General features: G+C 31.3%; 1 protein-coding gene across 8 annotated transcripts in view; it reads left to right on the top strand.

Annotated features, from left to right (window-relative positions):
- Positions 1 to 26,100, top strand: part of LOC118198826 (protein Gawky-like) — a 75,352-nt gene that overhangs the window by 17,302 nt on the left and 31,950 nt on the right. For 2 of the 8 annotated variants that reach the window (XM_035370600.2, XM_035370602.2), the window contains exons 1-8: positions 2,278 to 2,495; positions 8,121 to 9,277; positions 13,686 to 13,973; positions 15,403 to 15,632; positions 17,457 to 17,841; positions 18,842 to 19,491; positions 22,042 to 22,203; positions 24,002 to 24,076. In XM_035370600.2, the coding sequence (XP_035226491.1) occupies positions 8,392 to 9,277; positions 13,686 to 13,973; positions 15,403 to 15,632; positions 17,457 to 17,841; positions 18,842 to 19,491; positions 22,042 to 22,203; positions 24,002 to 24,076 (2,676 nt within the window). In that variant the 5' untranslated portion in view covers positions 2,278 to 2,495; positions 8,121 to 8,391. Of the gene's footprint in view, positions 1 to 2,276; positions 2,496 to 8,120; positions 9,278 to 13,685; positions 13,974 to 15,402; positions 15,633 to 17,456; positions 17,842 to 18,841; positions 19,492 to 22,041; positions 22,204 to 24,001; positions 24,077 to 26,100 lie in introns of those variants that run through there. The other 6 variants (XM_035370604.2, XM_035370606.2, XM_035370603.2 and 3 more) reach the window with 5 other exon arrangements.

The raw sequence follows: 26,100 nt of genomic DNA on the forward strand, positions 1-26,100 counted from the left end.
TTTTAGAATAAGTGTTCTTTTTAGGGGCAGCGAGGTCAAAATTGTCTTTTTGTGTTTTATCTTTGGGGAGAAAAACGCTTACTTTAATTTTTGGCAGTTTCCTTGGCAGAATATTTATGCATTTCCTAAATAGATGTGATATATAGTAAACAAAAGTAATAACTATTCATTGACACATTTGAGGGCACTATTAATTTACTTTTCATTGTATTGCCTTGGCAACCATTCCTGAATATATTCTTCCATATCTGCACAGTACTGCATTTGGTGCTCACATTCGACATGAAGGTGTATATTGCATTATCATCACCAGTATATTGTAGATAATTTCAGAACAACAATGTCCTAATATATAATTTGTAATAATATTTTAAACTGCAGCATCAGTATATTATAGGTAATTAGTTGTAATACATATGTGTATGTTGATTAAATAGCAAGAGTTTCTGTTGTGACTTACGCTGACTTAAAGCATACATCTGCAATAGTAGTTGATAGTAAAAACTATTCTTTGAATTATAATTTTTTGGTTGTTGTTGCAGTTTTTTAGTATTTTAAATATGATGTGTATTTGTAAATTCTCTAGTTTAAATATGTGTAGAGTTGCATGATTAATTTTGTAAAATTAACGTATAGGAAAAAAACCTTGCTTTTGAGGAATTAGTTCACTAATTGGTAAAAATTTTAATACGAAAGCTTATAAAGCTACAGTTATTAATTTAAGTTTTGCCTCATAAATTGTGTTGCTGCGGCAGGCTATTAGAGGATTGCTATTTCCTATTAAGAAGGACATACACTTAACAACTAGATTTATCGTACTAATTCAGTAAAGCTTTTGCAAATGGCCAATCTGAGTATACTAATTTAATTTTAGCATACTCTGACTTAGTGTTTAATTTTATATTTTTTTCTTTGTGTGCTAATAAATAATCCTGAGGAATTTATATAATTTAAAAAAAAAAAAGTTTTGTTTTCTATTATGTGCAAGTGTGTATTTATTTGTCATTATAGATGATGATTAGATATTTTTAGATCAGCATTAAATTGTGAAGGATTTTAAATTATTTCACACCAAGACATAAAGTGAAATGAAAAGAAACACTTTAAATATTACCCCCCCCCCAAAAAAAAAAGGATTATGCTAAAATGCTAAGAATAAAGCTTATATGGTGGGAAACTTAAGAATAGTGTGGATGTGCACATGTCTGAAATCTTATGGGATTTATGTGCGCCATGTTTTATAATTTAAACTATTGTTTAGAAGCCTAGAGATTCACTGTTGTTCCATATATGAAGAAATATTAATTAGTTTTGAGGAAAAAATGAACATGTATATTGATTTGAAATTGCAAACATTTTTTAATTATAAAATAATTTTCAACAATTAATCATAAAATAAATGAAAAATGTTTGAAGTTTTGTATATTGATAAATCTTAATAATGATCCCCATATACATCTTAAGATTTTATGAATAAATTTCCTGTATATAGCTAATGTTTGCAAATTCAGCAAAATTGATGAATTTTTCTTTGCCTATGGGAAGTGATGCTTTCAGGAAGGATTTTGTAAGGGAAATTGATTTGAATTTACATTACACATAAGGAAAAATTCTAAACATCCTGTTCAGAAGCTCAAACTACCAGTGAGGTCAGTGAGTTGCTCAGGGATTATGATCATGTAGCCACTTGCGAGCTCCTGCACTTAAGAAGTAAATTAGAAACACTTATGACATTAGAACTAAAATAAATATTCAAAAATAAACTCATTTAATGCTTCCTTTTGCATTTTGCAAAGTATGTTTTAAAAGTTAAAAAAAAATTGCTTACAGTTTTAATTTGTGGACAAATTAAAACCCATGTTCAGTGAGCAATGGACAACTGTTATTAAATGTGGGAAAGAAAAATATTTTAGTTTCTTGAACTAAAAACACATTCCAATTTATTATATGTTCTTCGAAAAAGTGCCTATCGTAGAAAATATATTCATTTTAGTTTAGTTTATGCTAGTAGATTCAGATTGCGAAAACTACGTTAGAGTAATTGTGTATAAAAATCAATAATGTTTTTTAAACACAATTACTCTAACATAGTTTTTATAGTTTAGTTTATAGTATTTTTAGTTTTAGCCGTATTTAGCCTGTATCGACATTTTAGCGACGCAATACCACTGGACGCCATGATAAATCCACTTTTACATTTGGCGACAGATTGGAGCTTGTACGTGGCGCGTCTGGGATTTTTACAATAACCCCAGCGCTGCGTTCGGAACTACTGCATTTATCGAGCGAGGAAGTGAGGAGATTGTTTGCACGTATTCTGTGTATCCTTTCTGTCTGATTTTAAACGAAGTTTTGTAGTCCAAAAAAATGGATCCTAACCAGAAAACGAGGTGGTTGAAACGAGCTTAACATTATCAGTCACACAGGCTATTATTTTACTTAAAAATGTAAATAAAGAAAGCAAGATTTTGTCAACTCTTTGAGGGAGCCGAGAGGTGAGTCCATTTAACAGTCGTAGGGGTGTTTGCATGTCTCGTAGTGTTTTCGTATCCCGTTTCTTATGCTTTCGTTTGAAGATGGATCTGGCTTGTTAGCCCTTTTTGTCAATATTTTCGATCGGGATGAGCATAAATGTATTAGCATACTTGGGTTCTTTTATAATTTTTCTGAATAAAATTTGATGTATATCAGTTATAAAAGTTAAAATCTTTTCGAATAAACCTTTTTTTGTTTTAAAGTGTTTTTTCAGTAAATAAAAATTTTGAACTTAAAAAGTTACCTTAAAGTTTTTAATAAATTGAATTCTGTGTAGTAATTAGCGTGATGATTGATACATATATATATCCCCCGTTAAGTTTAAATACCACCGCCCACCAAAAAATCTATTTTCCTAGGAAATTTCAAATAAATCTCAATAATTTTAAGCAAATTTTTACTATGAATGGAAAAAGGGAAATGCGTGTGATTAAATATTTTATGTATTATAATTTTTTGTTAACCGTTTTTAGGTCTCATTTTATTGTGGAATTTTTTGGTTTATGTCATAACAAAAGTTGTATCTTGCCAAAGGCAATTAAAAATTTATGGTTGTAAGGAAACTGTACAACTTATGTATTACTGTTGATGCATATTATTATTTTTGATGTAAACAAATGTACTGTAAATGCATAATGTGTTTGATCTTCAAAAATACCGTTGTGAAATTTTGTTTCTAATTAGGATATTTTAATAGTTGCTGAAATGTTCATACCCTTTATGAATGAACATATTCAAAAATGTGCATTTAAAATCTTTATTTTTTTATTTTGTTTGCAACATTTAATAGCTGTAAAATACATTTAATGCTGTAAAATAATTTGGAAGAGGAAAATTTTTGAACTTTTAATTTCCATTTGGATTTTTGTTAATGACTTTTCTTTGGCTCATATGTATTATTTTTTTTAATCAGCATCTACATTGAAAAATAATGAATCTTTCAGTTGGTCAGTTCTCCTCTGTGCCAATGAAAATGTAACACTTTCTTATGTACTATTTACTTATTTATAGCAACTTAAGTAAATTTTTATTTAATAATTTATGCTAAATTATTTTTGGAAGATCCCTTTCTTTTCTCGTAGATCATTTCAAGTTTATTGTTGCATATGTTTGAAAGAAAAATATATTAATTACATGTGTCTCCCTTTGATGAGTGCTTGCTTTACAATGCTTTATTTTTATCAGAAGACGTAAGTACTTCCGTTATGTAAAAGAAATCTAAAGAAACATGGAGGGGAAGTGCAGAATCACCCACTGCTTGGCACATTTTTAAGAATGCACAAACTCGATATCCATGTTCATATCGCCCTATTTCTAATTAAAAACTCATCAGAGAATTGCACAAATTTGTCATTGCGCACTCCCCTGACGGTAAAAGTTTACAATTGGGTGCCCCTTGTTTTTTGACGCCAAGATCGGCGCCAGGAGGACACAATTTCAAGATGGCCGCTACACAAAAAAAAAAAAAAAAAAAATAAGAAGTCAAAGAATTGCATAAACTCTGTGTCCGTGTACACATCGATCTATTTTCACTTAAAAAAACATCCCAGAATTGCACAAACTAGGCATTGCGCACAGCTTTAAATTTGACCATGTACACATCAGTCTATTTTTATTTTTTAAAAAAATCAGGAGGCTAGAGCAAAGATAAACTATCATGGTAACCAGAAATGAGCCAAAATTTTACAAAAAATTGTCGCTAATCAAAGGGGCACCCAATTCTACACTAGAGCCCCCCTGACTTTGTCCATGTACACATCGATGTATTTTCACTTAAAAAGTCGAAATAAATTCTCGAAAATCCAATTCTTCTAACTCTTGTTTAAAGTGCCAAACATAACGTGCTAAATAAGTGGATGTTTCTACACTTCACCTGAAACACAGGGGAAGATATAAAAATTAAAGATATTATTCAGCATTTATTATATGCAGTGATTTAAAAAAAGTATAAATCAAGTTATAGGAAAAGCATTGTCAACACTGAAACAAATTCTAGTCTAGCCTAGTTAAGTTTAATGTTTTAAGTCTTTAATATAAGCCAGTTACAAGTTACAGAATTACTCCCAATATTTTCACATTGGGATAAGCTGGTAAAGAGACCCATTAGATCAGGGGTTCTTATTTCCTGTCTGGGCACACCTGACAAACAGGAAATGCTGGTGGGCACAGTAAAAAAAAAAGTATAACAATTAATATTTCTTTATTTTATTGTGAATCATAAGCATCAGAAACAATACCCTATATTTAAAGGTAACAAAAATTCTAAATAGTTGCTAATATAGTATTCAAAATACAGTCAAAGTCTTTAATCCGGACTCGTCTGGACTTTGGCAATTCCAGATTATCGGTTTTTCCGGATTATAGATAATCAGTTTAAATCTGGTGAGATGGCATGCAGAAATTACAAAATTAAAAGTATGAAACTGTAATTTATGGAATAAAAAGCAATTGTGATCTGAAGGGTATCAAAATTTACAATAAAAAAGCTTAATATTTATTTATTTACTTTATTAAACATTTCTTTCAACGTGCACATGCCTTAAGCATACATTACACATAGTCGAAATTAGAAAATTGCAACCAGAAAACTATTTGATGTGTATTCGTGATATTTATAATGATGAGGAATTTGATTTAAATCATATCAAAGACGGAGTACATCGAGATGAAATACTACATTTAGTAAGGAATTATAAGCCGAATAAAATAAAAACATCTGCCCTGAAGATAAAGATAGTGCTGACGGATCAACTTCCAGTTAATTGCAACCCCCCGACCCCGCAGAGCAGGGTGAAATTGATAAACAGATTTCGAAATGGTTAGAGAAACAGATTATATGCCTTTATCCATTTTTTGCAGCAATTGCACTTTTTGTTTGATAGACATCGAAACATGCTTTCGTTTTGTAGATCCCTTGGCAGCTCCAGAATCAGAAATTCTTTTTGACATAATCGAAAGTTCAAGCTTACTTTCATAAAATTGCTCTAACAGTCTGCAAAAAATAATAAGCCGGATCCAATTAGAAGATTAAGGAACAACGCAGTCTGCAACATTAACTGAAATAGATAATTTTAGCTTGGCTTATACAGTCCGTTATAGATTAAACGTGCATGCGTAAATGTATTATGCGCATGTGTATACTCGTATGCGCATGCGTAAAGGTATTATGTGTTTATGCATGCACAGAAGTTTGTAGCTTTGAGGTCCGGATTATAGATAATTTCGGATTATGGACGTCCGGATTAAAGTCTTTTGACGGTAGTACTAATATAGTAGACAGTGGCGGGCGCATTGGCACTTGCGGGCACTGGGTTAAGAGAACCCCTGCATTAAATAAACATTAGTCACATACCCTTCAGCAGTCAAATGTTGCTCTTCAGATGATCAATTCTTATAGATATGCCATCTTCTTTAACCCTCTGAGTTCAACAGAAGTTTTGCTACTTGGTATATACTAGCTTATAATTTAAGATACAGTCAAAAGTCGTTAATTCGGACTTGTCGGGACTTCGGCGATTCCGAATTATAGATCATCAGTTTAAATCTGGTAAGATGGCATGCAGAAATTATAAAATTAAAATATGAAACCGTAATTTATGAAATAAAGAACAATTATGATCTAAAGGTTATCAAAATTTATTAAAAAAAAAAAAAGCTTAATATTTATTTGTTTACTTTATTAAACATTTCTTTCAATGTAAGTTGTTTAAGTTGCTTCATTTTTTATGTGATAATACATTCTCTTTAATTCTTTTAATTCTATAAACAGACATAATTTCTTGTTCAGTTACAAAGTTCTGCTTTTCAAGTCCTATAATTGCTGTGTCGAGAATTCCAACTAATTTGTCAATCGAAATGTTTTCGTTTTCAATAACCTTTGTCACGAAGCGAATTATAATGACGAGGAATTTGATTTAAATCATATCAAAGACGGAGTACATCATCGAGATGAAATACTACATTTAGTAAGGAATTATAAGCCAAATAAAATAAAAAGATCTGCCCTGAAGATAAGGATAGTGCTGACAGATCAACTTCCAATTCATTGCACGCTGCTGCGTTAAAAGATAAACAAAGTTTAGATAAACAAACGTTAAAGTTTAGATAAACAAAGGATATGCCTTTATCCATTTTTTGCAGCAATTCCACTTTTTGTCTAATGGATTTCGAAACATACTTTCAATTTGTAGATCCTTTACATATTAGTAAATATATATCAGAAATTCTATATGACATAATCGAAAGTTCACGCTTACTTTTATAAAATTGCTCTAACAGTCTGCAAAAAAATAATAAGCCGCATCCAATTCGAAGATTAAGGAACAACGCAATCTGCAACATTAACTGAATTAGATAATTTTAGCTTAGCTTATGCTGTCCGTTATACATTAAATGCGCATTCGTAAATGTATTTTGCGCACACGCACAAGCATATTCGCCACCGTAAAGGTCTTGCACATGCGTCAACGTGACGCATGCGCAGAAAGTTTGTAGCTTTGAGGTCCGTATTATGGGTGTCCGAATTAACGACTTTTGACTGTATTTTGCTTTCTAACTTTCTTTAATAGTGTAAATATCATCTTAATGAATGTATGTTTATGAAAATAGACTAAGATAAGTAATTTAGAAACTCAGTTAATAAATGCTGTTTAAGTACTGGTGTTCATGATGGATCTAAAATCCTGCACTGCTCAGAGAGTTAAAAGAGAGATGGTACTCATATTTTTTCATCTGTATTTTAATTCATGTATGTATACTATTGTATTTCTGACAGCTGAGGTGTCTGTCTTTGTTGTCTTTTCAATTTTGAAAGCATTTAATTTTGGAAAGCTGTTTCATATTCATGTAATTTTTAGTAATATGGCATGTATACTTATCACATAAGATATTCTTTAAGTGTTATTTTAGGTTTTTAAAAATAATTTGGTCATTAAAAAAATCAGGAAAAGAAAAAGATTTTTCATATAAATGAACTTCTTTGTTTTATGTTGACATTTAAAAAGTTTAAAGGAAGGCTCTTCTTTCATAAAGAAGGATAAATAATAAATATACATGGGATTTGATGACATTATTATGAGCAGTAAACCATGGCTGTGAGTAAATGCGTCATTTACGAAGAGCATTAAACAAGTCGTCATAATGTCACCACATCCCGTGTATACCGTATAAGCCATGGCTAATTATTGGAGCGGTGTCTTATGTTTCAGCAAATATTTTGCAGCATTTAGTCAGGCACATTTTGTGTTCTTTTTATAAAATAATTTGATAAATTTGTTTATTATTATTTTGATGTAAGAATCCAAACTTGTTCCCAGTATTACACTTTTGATTGGTTTTGGGAAGCTGCTGGATTATTGGTAGCTTGAATAGAAAGACGAGTAATTTGCCAGACCAGTGTATTATTAATATGAAAACTTATACAAAGAGATATTATATCATCTGTTATTTAAGTACTATGTGTGTATTTTTAAATTGAAAATTTGCTATTTTAGATCTGCATAAATCAGGACTGTGAAGTATAAAAAAGTTTTTTTGTTTTCAAGGCAACTAAAAATTTCTTTTTTTTTTTTTCCCCCTATTTTCAGCTGATCAGCATCTGTTTAGAATGATGCAGATGTTTATATCTGAAACAAGTTCAGATCAGGTGGTGATGAGACTTAAATAAACTCAGATGCTAAGACAGGTGTTGCTAGTACCCTAAGCTCCCAATTTTAATCTGTGATAATTAGCTCAAGCCTCTGTGGTGTGCCGGGTGCTACAACTCATTCTGTCTGTATGTATCCTTCCTTAAGCCAGTACATGTCCACTATGTAGAGTCGCCAAAGATTGGAGTCAGGTCGCCCTTTCGGTTCTTCCATGCTCTGTGTTAGTAGTTTCTTTACTCAAAGCAACGCTAATTCAGGCAGCAATAGTCAAAGTGCACAATCCTCTACGTCTTTCTGTGGCGACTTCAGCAGACTTCAGGGAGTTTCGCCTACTCAGAAATTTGGGGCCAAACAAGTTCTCACTGAGACTTACGGCATCCAGAAGCCCTATATAGATTTGCCAGAGTATTCTGAAAATAATTTTCTGTGTGACATGCAAACAAATGTACATAAGATGGATTCCAATTCAAGGTACAACAATAATGATACATCATCTAGTCATGGTGGTGCCAGCACTTTTAGCAGCAATGGAGTGTATCGCAGCAATGGGCCACACAACGATTCATCCAGGGTTATCAGTCAAAATTCCTCATATGGTGCTCAGTTTAATTCTTCTGTAGAAAAAAACAAGGGTCAGGGTTATAATTGTGAGAATGACAGCAATACCGAGTCTTCATATTCAGGTTGGCAAAGCCTAAATTCTTCTGTCAGTTCTTCCTCTTCCTCCAGCAATTGGAACATTCCAGATAACAAACAAGTGATGGGCAGGAGTATTCATGGCAGTCGTGATAATTCAGCAAGCAAGGAAGAGAACATGACTATTGACAATGAGTCGTCATTTTCAGGCCTTCTTGGGGCAACTGGTGGATCAGATAGTTATTCTGAGGAGAAATCAAATGGCAGCAATAACTTTGCAGGTAATTCATCACGTTCTGGACATGTACCACGTCTTGGACTCCTGGGTGGAGGAGAAAGTTCTCTAGTTACTCAGCCATCTAATTGGAATGGAAGTCAAGGTCCCACAAGTACAGTTTCTGCCTGGGGAGGTGTTAACAGACAGAACAACTCCTCTGAAATAAGTGGAAATGCAAATTCAGGTAAAAATAAGTCTAGGTATTTTTAGAATTCATTATGCAATCGTATGTCAGAGTCAATCCACAAGTTTTGAGATGCACTAAAATTAAAAATTTTTTATTTAAAAATTTTTTCTCTTTAACTGCAATTCTGAGGGTTTCAGTAATGGTGAACTATGGAACTTCGTTAGAATTTGTTCTATAGCTGGAGATTAACTGGAAATTTGAATTAGTATTTGCCTTTTAATAAGGGACACCTGTGTTTAAGAGATAAAATGTCTGGTCCATTAGGTTTCCCTTATTGTGAGGTACTACTGTTAATTCAAAACAGTATGTGAATAATATTTACACTTCTTCTGCATGTTTTATTGTTGTTATAGCTAATAATTAACAAATATCATAGCTTTTCTTTCAGCAAGTTGGTAGATGTTTTAGAATGTATTTGTTATGAGTGACAGTTTTTGTTCATCTGTGAACTTACTGTGGTTAAAATGAAGTTATATGTTACATTTAAATGGCACTTCACTGTACACACATTTTAAAGCAACATATATCTATATCAGAGCGAGAATTTTTCAATGTAGTTGTGATTTAAAGCGATCGTGAACATTGTATCTGCTGCTGATGGGAAATGTTTTAGATAACTTCTAAAAATATATTTTATCTTCATTGTAGCTGATATGTGAAATTAGCATGATTCACCTTCGTCATGTGCTTTATCCAATTGTAAATAGTTTGTTTCCTCTAGAGAATTTTTCAATTAGAAAAGTGTTTGGTTAGTTGGTTCATTTGGCTAAGTATGTAAGAAGTACATGAAGAGAAGAAAGTTTTTTTATGAAGAATTCTCCATTTGTGTCATCACAATGGAAAAATTCATGAAGCTAGTCTGTGTAACTGTCAGAACAGGAACTTGGGGCAACTGTTGCGGCTTAAGCCACTTGGCAGTGTGTGAATCATATAATTTAGGAATGGGGGGAGGGACTTTTAATCTTGAAAATTGTCTGATTGTATTAAAATAAAATATCATTCGCAAAGTATTTATGTATTGAAAAATGACTTGTTATATTGTCATTTCAAATTCGCTTTAAAACCGGGAACAATTTTTAGTCTTATTCATTATCTTAGAATTTTTGGATTGACAATCAGCATGAAGTGTGTATATGTATGTATATATGGAATAATTGAAATCTATTAATTCTAACACTTTAGTATTGTTAATTTCCATTTGAAAATTTTATTTTACAGTCAATAAATATTTCTGCAGGATTTTATTATAGCAGTTAAATATATCTCAAAATTAACAATTGAGTATTGACAAAATTAGTTATTTTTAAAGTAATATAATTTTTACAATGCCATATTTGTGAAAATCCCTTAGTCTGACAGTATATTGTTTACTGGGCTAAAATTGCAAAAAATGTTGATATTATTTTAAAAAGGTCTTTTCTGACTTTTGTAGAAAAATATTTTCTATCATAAGTGTCATAAAATTTCTAGCCTGTAGTAGGCCAGATGTAAAATTTCTAAATCTGCATCTCTCTTGTTTTAGGCAAAAGTAAAATCTAATGGATTTGATAAAATTTTATATGAATTGAAATCCACTGTTATAGTAAAAGAAGTGGAATACTTGTCTCCTAATGCTAATTTCTTCATCAGTGCTAGGAACATTTATTCTCCTAAAATTCCTAATGAGGGTTTTCTGTTTCGTGTAAATATCTTGTTGATGTAAAGGTTTCAGTTTCTTTTTGAGGTATTTAGGTTTTCCTCTGCACTTCTTTCAGATCACAGTAACCTGTTTCAAGCTTCTAATATACCTTATAGTTTTTTTTTTTCTTTTGACAAGCTGTTTGAGCTAAAAATACTTTTTTAGAGCCACAAACATCACATACTTTTATGGGTTTGCTATTTTTAGAAATGCTTTCATAGGAATTTTTTTTTTAATGTTCAATAATTTTAAATTTTCAGTTTTTTTAACACATATATGTAATATAAATTGTAGATATCTTGAGATTAGAAAAACGGGTACTGGATTCCTAAGAAAAAGAAGTGATGTTGATTTAACAGTTTTATTTCATAATAGCATCATTATGAATGTGCTGTCAGCCTATTGTTTTTAGACAATGGCGATAAATAGCAGAGGCAAGATTAGCAAGCAGCAAGTGAAATAGTGAAAAGAGAGCTGCCCACTAATAGCAGTGAAATTAATAGTAAAAATTTCTTTAATTTGATTAAATGAAAGTCATCCACATTGCAGCATGAATCCATATAAGAAATATGAAACAGATCAATTTGGGTAGGAAAGACACAGTCTAGAAAGTTATAAGCAATATCATTAACTGTTTCTAATTTTAGAAAAGAAATGGCAGATAGCCAAATTAAAATGGGGATGAAAAGGACTATTACCAAATTAAAGTTAGTAATTTCCATTCATATTTTATGTCTAACACACATATTGTGTGTAATGATTGCTAACACATACATATATGTAGACTATATACGTGCACACACGGATGTGTATAGGGGGAAGAGAGCGTGTATGCACTAAAACATAGGAACTAAAAATTCCCCCCCCCCTCCATCATGCTGTTGAATACTTCAGCAGAACTTGTTTTTGTGTTCTTTTTTTAAATAGCTAAAACATGAATAGTTTTTTTTTAAAAAAACAGCTACAGACCAATAAATCTTAATTAAAAAATCTTTTTTATGTCAGAGTTAATAGGAACCTAGTAAAATTCAAATAGTTTTTCTAATGCGTTTTGTGTCTATAAGATTTTTACGCATTATCCTATCAGTCCCGAATGTTGCGTTAGCCATTTGTTTGGAATTCTGTAGTAACTCGTGTCTCGTTAATTAATAAGTAATCAGTATTTGACCCACTCTGTTTTTTGCTTCATAAAAGGGCTTACATCAACTTCTATTTTGTTAGGCCCTCCACTTTTACGGGAAGCTTAAGTCATATTCTGCTGACCACATCATGTCTATTAATACACCTGTTTTTTTAAAGTAGAATCTGGTGACTTTGAATAGTGCTTTTTTTATTGTATGAAAGTAACATTACATTTTTAATTTTTTCCCTCCAAAATGCAAGAACAATATAACAATAGCAATTAATTTATATCCTTGTTCATGAAAACCAACGATTGCTTATTGAAAATCAATCCGATAACATCAAATTAAATGTGCAGATATGAGTATGTTGTTACTTCACACTTATCCATAACTGGTACTCAAATCACCCTGTTTGCCGTCTGTTTCACAGTTGACAGGGTAAGGCATAAGTACAGAATATATCTTGTAGATATTTAAAAAGTAATTCAAGTTACATTGTACACTAAAATATCTTGCAGATATTTAAAAAATAATTCAAGCTACGTTGTGCACTAAAAGGAAAATTAATGTAGCATTGTTTAGTCATGGGTATTCGAGAAAGCAAGTTAGTGATACTGATTCTAAATATTTTTGAATATTAAATGTTGTTTTAATTGTGAAATGATTTAGGGCATTATTGGCTCGTAGTGTGTTTTTAATATACTGTGATGAAGCTTCTGTTTCATTTAAAGGGATCATTTTCTTTTAAATTGAATAAGAATTTTAAGAGAGTATATGGTAATGTGTAATGTTAGTATTTTGCTGTTTCAGTGATATTGCATGAAACAAATTTCTGCTTTAAATTGGAATCTGTAGAATTTTAATCTTTCTGCCATGTTTTTGAATATATACACTGCAGTAGTCAACTATGCATGCACTTGTTTGAGTACATGTGGATTTACAGGCTTCATATTTAACCGTTATTTCGTGGGAACAATATCCAAAATATAAATATCAACTGTATAACTTTTTTTATAAACTTTCTTAGTTTTTATAAAATGCTTCTTTTTATAATTTATTTATGAACAAAACAGTAACTGGAAGGCATAAAGGTAGCCAGAAAAAAATCACTTATTTACAAAGTTGCTGATTAGTTGGCAATTTTTCATGGTGGTGCAGATAATGAGAAAATACCCCAAAAGTAGTATTTGTTGGAGGACAAAAATTAGTGGTATATTGAAAGGAAACGAGTCATCCATATGCATGTATTTTCTGTAATTACACTGCAATTTTTATTTCATATGGTTCCTCAATTGTAAAGATGTGCCTTCTATAATATTTTGAGTTTGATCTGCTTTAATTGTTTGTGTTAAGTATATGGATAAAAAATATACGTTAAAGCCGTTTTGAAATAGATGTGAAAGTTTTATGGCAGTAACAAGTAACATTATTGCTAGCTGATGAATAAATGATTTGTTAATATACTTTGTAAATAATTTTGAAGTGCATGCTTTAATATTAAAAAAAAAAAAAAAAGTTTTATGGGATATATAGAAGTACTTCTGTATTTACTGCCGTGTTTTGTTATATGATTAGTAAAATCCTTTACTTTTCTCTGTCTTAGATATGATTGTCGATGGAGACATGGGCTTTAATGGTATGCTTGGTGCTACAGGTGGTTCAGATTTTTCAGATACAAAGCAAAATAGTGGCAATAATTCGTACAGACAAGACCATGCTATCCCTCCTCCGCGGATGGGTTTACTTGGTGGCGGTGAAGGTAACATGAATACTGCTCCATCTGGCTGGGTAAACAACAGCAGTTCTGGAAATCCTGGATCAGGATGGGGTTCCGGTGGAAGGACAAGTACAAATAATGCTGCTAGTGATATGCCTGGTTCATCAACTTCAGGTACATTTTATTTACTGTCAGTCATATTTGTGATGTGCATAAATAATATTAACAAGCATTTATTATGAAACTTTTTCCAGATTCTTTTAAATTTTCAAGTTAGTTTTCCTTTATTATTCTATAATAGTAAAAAAATTATGATAAAATGCCATATTTCCGTATCATACTATCATTATTTAAAAAAATGTCTCAAGTAAAAAATTCTATGAAAAATAGTGCAGTTTTTTGTTTTCTATAAGTGAATGTTACGTACAATATTAACTTGCATAATTGGCCATTAGAAGGAGTTATGCATTGTAGGTTTACCTTGTCATTAAAATTAAGTAATCATACTGCTTTTAAAACTCTTGGTTTTCAGCAGGGATATTTTGCAGTTAGAACTAGTGTTCCTCATAATTTTTTTTAGTTTGTCATTTCCCACTGCTCCAAATATTAATGCAGTTATATTTTTTGGTTGAGGAACTGAGTAAATGTAACTTTCTCAGAAAAGTTTCATGTATTTATAACCTCTTCAGTTCTAAAGTATCATGTATGATCCCCTTCAATTTCCATGTACCCACTTTATCCAATTTGATATGGGAGCAAAATTTTACTGGTGGTTTGCCCGTGTCATTTGATATGCTAACGAAATGTTATAGCAGTATTCAAATTTTAAATGCACATAAATTATATTAGAATGCAGCAAATGGAAACTCTTAATTATTAGCCCTCCCTTTTTTTTTGTTAGGATTATATTTTGTGAATATTAAAACACATGTCTTACACGTACTCAGAGTTGAACATTCCATTCAGTGCAACTGTAAATATGATACTGGTTTCTTAAATCATTATTGAATGGAAATAATTTAAATATGTAAATAAAATCAAATATAATTGTAGTTTAACTTATTTTGTATTTTTATTTTGAATGTGTTTTATGATTTTTCTGCTTATATTATAAGAAATAGCATTTAAATAACATATGCAAGAGTCCAAATATTTCAATAAAATACAAATTTTGTTAGAATTATTTTTGTTTGGTAGGCTTAGTAGTAAAATACTTGGGTACGCAGTATCATTCAGAGTCTTAGGTGCAAGAGGATCAAAGAAACCCTGACTTTCTAGATTTAATATATTCTTTCAAGCAGTTACCTTTTTTAAAACCAGAAATATTTAATTTAGAAATAATATGCATGCTGTAAAGAACTGAAATTTTTTAAAAAAATGTTCTGTTATTTTGGAATGGAACAAGTCCATAAAGCAAAAAATAGCTGGTTACAAGCTTATCAACGACATACTATTTCTTCCAGTCAAAATGTAATAGAAAATGTTTATGAAGGTAGAAAAAGTTGTTTTTCTGCAGTGAAAATTGAAAATGCGCTGTTTAGATTATAAGAAAGTAAAATTGCATGGAATATACTTGGTTCTTTTTATTTATATATATATATAGGCACTTCACCTACGAAACCTCAGGGCTCATGGGCTCAGGCAGCTGGTAAAGGCCTAAACCCAAGTCAGTCTTGTAGTCTTGGAGGAGGAAATGTACAAAATAGCGGATCAACTATGCCATCAGAAACAAGTGTTCAGCGTGAAAGTGCAGCTACTTCCAGAGATCATACTGAGATTGATGCTAAAGATTTAAGATATCAAGCAGCTATGAGTGAGGGCTGGGGTCAGAATGTAAGTTATTAAAATAGTTTTGATGCTAAAGATTTAAGATATCTATGAGTGAGGGCTGGGGTCAGAATGTAAGTTATTAAACTAGTTTTGATGCTAAAGATTTAAGATATCAAGCAGCTATGAGTGAGGCCTGGGGTCAGAATGTAAGTTATTAAAATAGTTTTATCCTTGGGCTGCTGTTACATTTTATTCCTTTCCTAGTTAATTTCATCATCGAACTTTGGCAAGTTTATTTAAAAGAAATAATGAAATGTAATTGAAATTTTCCATAGGAAAATTTTATGCAATTTGATTTAGTTAGATCTTGCAAAATTACTTATATAGAGAATTTTTGTAATAAACTGAATGGGTTGCATAAAATAATGCGAAATTTCATAATTTTTTCCCTCATTGAAAGTATTTTAAAATTTTATGTAAAATTTGAATTGGCATTTCAAGAGACATTTTGTCTCCATCAGATTTCTGTATTGAGATATGCAGATTCTGCATTTATACATTTCATGTTAGCTTTGGTAATTTATTAGATGAAAAAAGTGACTTTTCTATTGATAAGATGGATTTTTATGCATAATTTTTTTTTGGGGGGGGGCAGAGAAATACTTAATGAAAAGCTTTTTATTTCTTCAAAGTATGCTTAAATTTTGCATGTGTCACCATCACCATTAATGAAACTTAATTGCTAAAACAACAGTCATAAATTGAGCAGTTTTTTAAGCCTGTTTTTCAGTCCTTGTATTTTTCATTGGTGTTTTATAGATAATTATATTTTAAGTTTGTAAGAAAGAAATTGTAAAGAATGATAATTATATATTAAGTTTGTAAGAAAAAAAAATTAAATGTTTAAGCATGTAAAAGTGGTTAGATTGGGGAATATCTTAAAATTTGCTGAGGCATTTCTATGCACTGTTGTTCCAGAAATGTTGATGTGAATTGTAATTTGTTATATGCTGTTTAATTGCAGAAAAGAGTGTAACCAAAGCAAAAAGAAAGTAGGTCTTATTTAGTGAAAAATAAGACTTCCCCGGGATGGATATTTTACTAAACAAAATTTCAGAGTCATAGGAAGGAGTTTATCATACTGTGTAGAATAATTGCCGTGTTCAAATTTTATATAAATCATATATGTAATTACGCCATCCAGGAAAGGAAGTGATTATTGTGACTCTGATTACCGTACTAAAAGTGCCCGTGTTCAAATCCTGGAGAAGACATGGATGTAATTTGTCCCATAGGAGGCAACAGTGGTGCACCTAATAGATCCCTTCATTATTAAAGAGACAATTGCTTCTGTCCTTGGTAATGACCAATGCCTGTAAACAACTAAAGCCTGACTGCCTTTGAAAGAAAAATATAGTTACTGTACATGTAAATATGTAATTGCCACTAGTTAAAATACCCATGTGTAGTTGAGTGATTTCAGTTTAGGCTTGCATCTATTATACTCGTTAGTGGTATATCTGAAAACAGATAGTAATTATGTATTCCTTAGTTTTTGCTATATTTCTTTCTGTAACCAAGTAAAAATTTTATTTAGGTAGATAGTTTGCTTTTTCTAATCTGAAGCATGTTTTGCATATATTTTTTAAAATTAATGCTAAAATATGAGGAGGGTCATATTTTAGGTAATTATTATTATTTGTCGTAATTAGTAGTATTATGAATAATAAATAACAATATTAATCAGGGCAGAATGCATTACCGTACTAATTCCAAATAAACATTGATCTATGAGTGATATTTTTATCCTATCCTGTAGCTTATCTGAATTTGCCTTCAAAAATTTGCATTGACGTTTTTAAAACTTTGTGTTCTTTTATTTTACAGTCTGTTAATCAAGATACAGCATGGGATATTCCTGATTCTCCTACACCTGATAGTGGTAAAGACAATCCACCTGCTGTTTGGCGGGCTCCTGTGAACAATGGTACCGAAATATGGGAGAACAATCTTCGAATGAACAAAGGTTCAGGTACTACTATTCCTGTTTCAACTGCTGCGGCACCTCCTTGGGGACATACGCCTGCAACAAATATTGGTGGGCATTGGGGAGATGATGACTCCACAAATATGTGGAGTGGTGTACCTCAGAATCCTAATCCAACCCCTGCAAATTGGCCAGAGTCTAATACTGCCAGTACAAGTAACATGTGGGGCGGAAATTCTGTGCCAAGTGAAAAACATTGGAGCAGTAACCAGTCTTCTTGGGGTGGTTAGTAAATTTTACAGTTCTTTAAGTTAAAAATGTCTTAGAACTAGAATAGTTAAATGAAGTATATAACCAAGAAAGCATTTTTCAAATTTGCATTAGATTTAAAATTTGGAGGCAGTCAGTGAAACTTAGCTTATATCCTATATTAAAATAATTGCAGTTATAAAGCTCATAATTGAATCTCTATTCCAAATTAATGGTCCACTGGTAGTCACTTTCTGTTCTGAATAGCCAGCAGGTGACTGGCTAGTGTATTTTGAAAAAACAATAAAATAAAGTGTTGAAGGCAGGCAAGATGCCTAGGATCTCAGCTTAATTTTGTTGGCTTTTTGAATGTGAGGTAATGTTAAAAAGGGGCCTTGATCTGGTATTGCTTCCACCTGGAGCACCACATGATGGAAAGTTTTCACAGCCAGGTAAATTAGACTAGCATTTGGCAGTGATCTTCTTTGGCATGAAAACACTTTTGAAGGTGTAGCATGTTTGGTTACCAATCCAATGGTTTCAAAGCAGATGTCACAAACAGGGTATTTGTGTACTTGTCTCAGGTTCTTATGGAGAAGATTCATTTTCCTTTTTTCGTGTTCTGACTTTATAGTGGATATCATGCTGTCTCATTCCATAGCAGCATTTGTGTAGTGAGCACAGTTTCAAGAGTTCAAGTCATTTTAAGTATAGTAAGCTTGCTTATAAATTAAAACATTCTTGAATACATTGAAAAGCCATTGGAGAGAAACGGATTATAAATTTCTGTAGCCATTTTTATAATAGTTTTAATATTGCTTTAGTTTATTGGGAATGGTTTTGGCAATATAGCATTTCTGAAGAATTCTTCTGAAATTACTATTTTTACTTGATGCAGAATGTGATTTTCCAGTGTGAAGACTAAAAATTTGTATTCAAATTAAAAATTTAATTTTTTTCTACGATTGCAAATTTAAGAGTTAATGTATGCACAATAAAAAATCGATGGCCTATTCATTCTTAATATTTTTATTAGATGGACCATGTGGCAGTGATACCGGAACTTCTGCATGGGCATCCTCGAACAAAAATCGCCAAATGTCAAACTGGTCACCAATAACAACACCAAAAAAAGAAATTTCTTCATCTGGATGGGAACCACCATCACCACCTCCAAGTAGGCGTGCTGTTGGAAGCACGTATGATGATGGAACTGCAGTTTGGGGAAACCCTCAACGCCAAGGAAAGGTTTCACACTGGAAAGATATGCCGTCTACCAAACCCATCATGAATCCTAGTAATAACATGGTCGGGCCAAATGCTATGTTATCAAACCTTGGAGGTATGCCACCATCAGGCCCTGGAATGATCAGGTTGCCTACTGGAAATAAGGACGGCACTGCCACTTGGAACAAACAACCTCCACCATTAAATCGTATTACCAACTGGGCAGATGTACAGCCTCCTGCACCTCGCCGTGATTCTCCCACTATCAACAATTGGGGTGAAGAAAACCACATGCATAGTCAAATTAAGAATCTACCTAATGTCCAAGGTGGGCCATATAATGTTGGATGGAATGACCAGTGCAACACACCATTTTATTGGGGAACTAAGCCAAAATCTAATTCAAGTTGGGCTGATGGTCAAGTTGATACAAGCTCTTGGCTTGGGCCAACTAAACAGGTAAAAATTTTATGTCAGTAAGGAATATTAGATAGTTTGTATGAGAAATATTGCTTCAGTTATGTATTTTGAGAAATTTTAAATTTTGGTAACTTTCTGATTATCTATGGTCACCTCCCAGAAAGACGGCATCTTGTTGACAACTAATTTTTTCGCCAAGGAACATCCATTTTTAAAATCGTGTTGCTCTGAGAATTCCATAAAAGCAATAAATTAGTAATTTAAAAAAAATTCTCCAGTATATTTCTAGCCTTTTTAAAGAAATTCTTATGTAATTTCTTTTTTAAAAATCTTTTTCTCATGTACATGGCAATCTGTTTTCTCTTAAAATACCAGAAAATTGCATAGATGTGACATTTGTACTCTTTGCAGTTAATCTCGTTTATTTGGATAATGCATCCAATGCTGCCTTTTTCTTCCCTTAGAAAGTACATACACTTCTTGGAGGTAATGACACCCGTCCGCAGTTGAATTTGGAGATAATTCCGCTTCTGCATAGAACATCACTGAAGTATATTCTTTTGTCTAACAGTGAAAGAAGCAACAATATTGTAAATGAGATTAGGCTTTCTCCAAATCAATTTCTGGCTTGCATTTTTATACTTTGCATATAATTTTGCAAATTGCATTTCAATAAAATTTGATTGTTGAACATATACAACTTAAAGGAATGCTAATTATTTGCACTCTCCACTTGGTGAACAAAAGGTTATATTTCTGAAGAAATGCAGCTTTCTATAAGCTGGCAAATTCTACAGTCCCAATTTGGTTCGTTACATGGGGGGGGGGGAAACTTACTCAATGCAAAAAGCAAGCATTGATTTAAAAAAAGACCATTGAATTTAGAAGGAAATTCATATGTACTTGTGTGTACTATATTGTGCATTCCCTGGATTGCCACATAAATATGTTCGAACGCCATCGGGGTTATTATGTCATGATTTTGGCGACATAGTGCGTTTCATTAAGAATAATTTTTGGGAGGAAGGATAATCCAAAAGAACCTATAATCAGAACTTTTCTGAAGAAAAAAATGTTTGTCATATATGTTACCACTAAATCTTGGAATAAGGTAAAACATAAATTTAAGGTTTTATGTAGAAAGTTAAATTATTAAAAATTCCAGGCAATAAAGAGAAAAATATTTGCTAAGTGCATTGTAGAAAAAATTGGAACACTTAAAATTTTGATCTTTAGTGACAGAATATTTTTTGGCAGCACTTAACATGGATATTTCATTTTTAAAGATTCTTAGAACAAATTTGTACTATTGTAATGCTAAGCATACATTATAATAATGTATAGCATTTCTGAATTTTTATGGGAATGATTATCCTGTAGTGTTGAATCATGTCATGCATGTTATATTTGTGTGTGTGTGTGTTGTTGTAGAGTGAATGGTTTATACTGGTTGAAATTTGATAGGTTATTTGATTGAATGGCCCCTATTAAAGAAGTATACTCAAAAATGCTGCTCAGAATTATTCTTTAGATGGGTATTTGGGAAAGTGTTTTATGTTTGGAAGTTTTTCCAGAATGCCTTACCTGATCAGCATTTCTGAATTTTTATGGGAATGATTATCTTGTAGTGTTGAATCATGTCATGCATGTTATATTTGTGTGTGTGTTGTTTTAGAGTGAATGGTTTATGATAGGTTATTTGATTGAATTGCCCCTATTAAAGAAGTATACTCAAAAATGCTGCTCAGAATTATTCTTTAGATGTTATTGTATTTGGGAAAGTGTTTTATGTTTGGAAGTTTTTCCAGAATGCCTTACCTGATCAGATTTTATATTATATGCTTAGTAATAAAGTTAACAATCTTATTTATGATAGGAATTAGTTACATGTGTGCAACTGATGTATGAGAAGTTAGTTTCTATATTTAGGAAAAATGTTTTCTATATCTCATTAAAATATTATCTTTGAGCTATATTTTGAAAGGAATATATTTTTATTACATCTAAAACATACTTTTCATTTAGTTTAACTCCTTCAATCGCATTAAAATGCGATTTTATTTTTTTCAGCGAGCATTTGAAAATGTAGCTTCTTTTTTGTCTTCTAAGCAACTTTTGAGCTAACACTAGACTTCATTCAAGCCATAAATTTATCTCCCTAAATAAGTTTTAATATAATTTGCACCCTATTTCGTACAAAGATTTTGATCACAAAAAGAATTTAAAGCAGGATACAGAAATTGTATTGGAACCATCTGATATTTATGTGATTATGAAAATAAGTTCTTTGAAATATTTACAAACCTCCTGCCAATTAATATTAAGCCATTCTTGGCATATGATTTTCCGTAATGTTTGAATAATTAAAGAAATAAATAAATTGCTAGTATAATCACTTTGTCATGAGTGTACTAATAAATTCCTTTAAAAAGAAATTGTGTTTTAATGAAATATAATTTGAAATTTTAAAAGGTGGTATTTCTGCAAATAATTTGCTATGAAAATATGTGTTCTGACAACTGTCGAGGTAGACCACTGATCAGGTTACCTGTGTCGGAATATTTTTAATTTCTTTGTTCATTCATTCAGAGGAGCGAAATGATGCCACCCGGTTGGTCCTCCGTTTTGGAAGATATGTCTGAAAAAAATAATCTCAAAAATGATTCTAAGAAGGACTTAATTGGAAATTGGACTGATGCTAAAATCCTACAACCAGCGCCATATGATGGCATTGTTGGGCGCAAACTTAAGGTAACAAAAAATTTTAACCCTGCTTTTTTATTTTTTTATAACATGCAGGGTTTAGATAGGTGTAATAATTTATTCGACTTCGATTATTTATCTGATGTAAATGTCTGTTTACACCAGTATCTGATTTGTCTTAAAATATTTTAACTGCAGTGAATAATTAGTCTGTTTTATGTAACAGAAGAAATTTATTGATTGTATGCAACAAGGAATGTATGTGAATGATTAGCTGTAAGTGAAAACTATCTTGATTGTTAACAGTCATGAGCAGTGTTTTTGAAACATGCATGACTATGACTGGTTATAAGTAAGGTGATTTGGAATAGAGAGTGTGCATGAGTTCCCAAACACTATATTTTGTATTTCTAATGCATGACTTTAAATGTGAATCTATTTGCAAATACCTATCAGATGTCTTTCAGAAATAAGCAAGAAAATTAACTTAAGTTTAAATTAACATTAATATCAGTCATGTTCCTCCTTTTTCTGTAACTTGTATAATTTCTTATATCGTGCTTGGAAATATGCCACCCAGGAAATTAAAAGTTCTCTTTTAAATTTAGCTATTGACAGCCTTTTTTTTTTTTTTTTTTTTTTAATTAATCTATTTATTTTAATGGTATTCTAATTTGAATGAAGTTTAAGAATGGGAAAAAAAAAAAAAAAAAAAAAAAAAAAAAGAAGAAGAAGATATATTGTAAAAATGGGGGGGGGCAGAATTAGTGCACTTTTTCCATAAATTTATTTAGAGTTGATAGGTAGTATTTGTTATAAAGTAATTCAAAATACTGGTATTGCACACTTTGAATAAATGATTTGTAATAATTAGTTTTCTTTAGAATAATCAACTACTTAATTAAATTTGTAATAATTAAATGCAGTTTTCCTTAGAGACAATTTCGTTATGATATTAATAAAAAATTTCTGCCGTATATTTTATAAATGATAAGATATTCCTTCATTTTGAGGAGGGATTACATACATTCATGCTAGAGAAATTGAAAGGAAAGAGTATTATTATAATTTATAAGATTTTACGTATAGTTGTGTGCTAAATTAAGAATATGAAAAAAATAATTTATACTTCACAATACAAGCTTCATACTTAATGTTTGTGGGCCTGAAGTGGAACAGAAAAGAATTCAGCCTTAATGAGGAATGGCAAGCTTGGATAATGAGGTATCAAGATTGACAAAATTTTGTTGATATTATGAGCTAATCTTTTTGCCTTTTGTTGTATCTTGTGGTGAACTTGAAGCACAGATAATAGTAGGATCACCTAAATAATAAATCTTAATTTTGTAATATCTGAATTTCTATAAAAGGAAAAAAATCATGTGAAGAAGATTTCATTTAATAAACTGTCATTTTTTACAGCTAAAATAAATTTTAAGGATTCATTAGAATAAAGTTTTGCAGTTTAAAAATATGTTAATGAAAGTAAAATATTATGCATCATTTATAACATGTATGCAATAAATTAATGATGCTAGTCATGTCATTTTTTACAGCTAAAATAAATTTTAAGGATTCATTAGAATAAAGTTTTGCAGTTTAAAAATATGTTAATGAAAGTAAAATATTATGCATCATTTATAATATGTATGCAATAAATTAGATAAATGATGCTAGTCATAAAGAGATGTTTTTAATTGTTATTTTTAGATATAGCTGTATGTAACTCCATTGTGAACATTTATTTGTTAAAGAAGTCTGCTCTTTTTCGTATTTAATGTCCTGTTTGATGCAAAATGTAGAATGGTTTTCTCTGTAATTGCATGTTTTCTTTGTTTATTTTCAGGGTGGGAAACCTTTGTGCAGAGATATAGTCCATGCCAGCAAACAGTTTCGCATTCTGACAGAATATGGTTTTAGGGTAATTTTCTTTCCTAAATCTTTTGGATTTTAAATATTAGCTATATAAAATTAAAAGCAAACTAGCATTTCTTTCTGTTTTATTTTCCGTATATTATTTTTTTATGTAAAGTTGATGACAGTTATAACAATTTCAAGTAACGCTGAATTTATTATTTTTTCCTTTTATTATTTGCATAACCTGCAAGTATAAATAAATATTACATTGGAACGTTTTGGGAAGTGATGTAGTTAATATGTCCGAATGTGGAAGGCCCTACCCACTAAAGTATTGTTGAGAGTAATTGAAGTTAGATTATGCTAAATTATGTCATTCAACCTTAAATGCTAATCCACAGTTGTATGTATTTAGGTTTCTTTTGTATCCCCTTTCCCTTCTTCAAGGTGTAAGTCAAAATTTATCAGTTTAAGTTTCTTACAAGTACAACACGTATGTGGAGCAATAGATGAAAATTTTAATCACTGTTAGTCTTGTTTTTGAATTTCCTGATAAGTTTTTACTTAGTGTATTCATGCAAATGCAGTCGAACAGATATGCTAATATTTCAACCTGTCCAGTCACAGACTATAGGTCTATGTCAGTCATGGCCAAACTGAGGCTTCCAAGATATATGAGGCTTTTTGATATCTTATATATGACTTGCTTGCAAAAAATAGCGGTTATTTTTTTTTTAAATGCTGTTTTAAAAACAAATTGTGCAATGAGAAACCTTTTTGTCAGTAATTTAAGTTGTTAAATTACCTTATGGGTGTAATAAATCGATTGATATTAAGCTGTTCAATAGTCAGTGTTGCAAGGAAAATAGTAAATAATTTGTTTCTGCAAATTATTGTATGAGCATGGCCCACCAGCAACTGAGCAATAAAGACATTGAACGGTGGTATTTCGGTCCAAGGTTTGAATCCCATGAATGAGCTGACTGCATGGGCATTTTTGTGCGTTTCCTCCGTGTGTTACATTTATATGAGCCTGTTTACTATAGAAAATCCCCCATGACGGCATCCCTGCCTATTATGTGCAGATAGCCCTCAAGTGTTTTGCCGTGATCAAGTAAACTTGTATAGCTGTGATATTTTTAGAACAGCTAATAGCCATTGGCACAGCACAAAAGACAAAAGTGAAAGTCATTAAAAAAATTAACATACTATATTCCCCCACCCCCACTGCCAGGTTTTATGTCTGAAGTTCCTCCTTGCAATATTTTCAGTCCCATTGCTTCTACCATAATTTAGATTTTGGAAAATTTGCTGTCATTTAAAATAGTGGTGCTTTATGCTGTTTGAATATCTCGAGTAGTTACTGAAGAAATCTTTTTCAGAGAACAAAATATGCAGTTATCATAGGAGCTGTTTCAAATTAAAGACATATTTTCAGCTCTGATGGATTCATGTGTATACTTGTTAGGTGAAATTCGCATTCATATTTGGTTACAACCATATATGTCCGTCTCTAAGTTTCAGGCAGTTTTTTGTTCACTTTTTTCCAAACTTTTTTTAACTACCTCCAATAATATGCTGCAGTGTAAATTTTTTCAGCTAACCTTGGAACACCTTGGTAATCTTAAGCAGAGATTATCATTTACTTTATCTATGATTGTGTATACATAAATTGTCGTCGTCATGAAGATGATGGAATTCTTCTGTTGATTGGCCACTTAATTAAATTAAGCTGTGGCTGAAAATTGCTGAACGTCAGATTGTTCAAGACAGATCTTTTCACCTTTGTTATCAAATCTTCATTTCAGTAAATTGTATCAAGTGGTAAGGAATCCGTCGGGCACAAGTTTTCTATATTTATATGTATTTTATTGAGTATTTTATTAAAATACCATATACTTTCTCCAAATACCATGTACTCATGACACCATTGTAGCTTGAGATATTTCTTCACATATTTTTGAATGATCTTTTTCAGTAGCCTCTTTTCAAGTATCACATTGATATTTTTCAATAGCCTCTTTTCAAGTATCACATTGATCTTTTTCAGTAGCCTCTTTTCAAGTATCACATTTCTTTCTTCTGTTT

The sequence above is a fragment of the Stegodyphus dumicola genome, chromosome 11 (genome assembly GCF_044657685.1).
Source record: "Stegodyphus dumicola isolate Sdum_Otavi_A_Nest chromosome 11, ASM4465768v1".
Lineage (NCBI taxonomy): Eukaryota > Metazoa > Arthropoda > Arachnida > Araneae > Eresidae > Stegodyphus > Stegodyphus dumicola.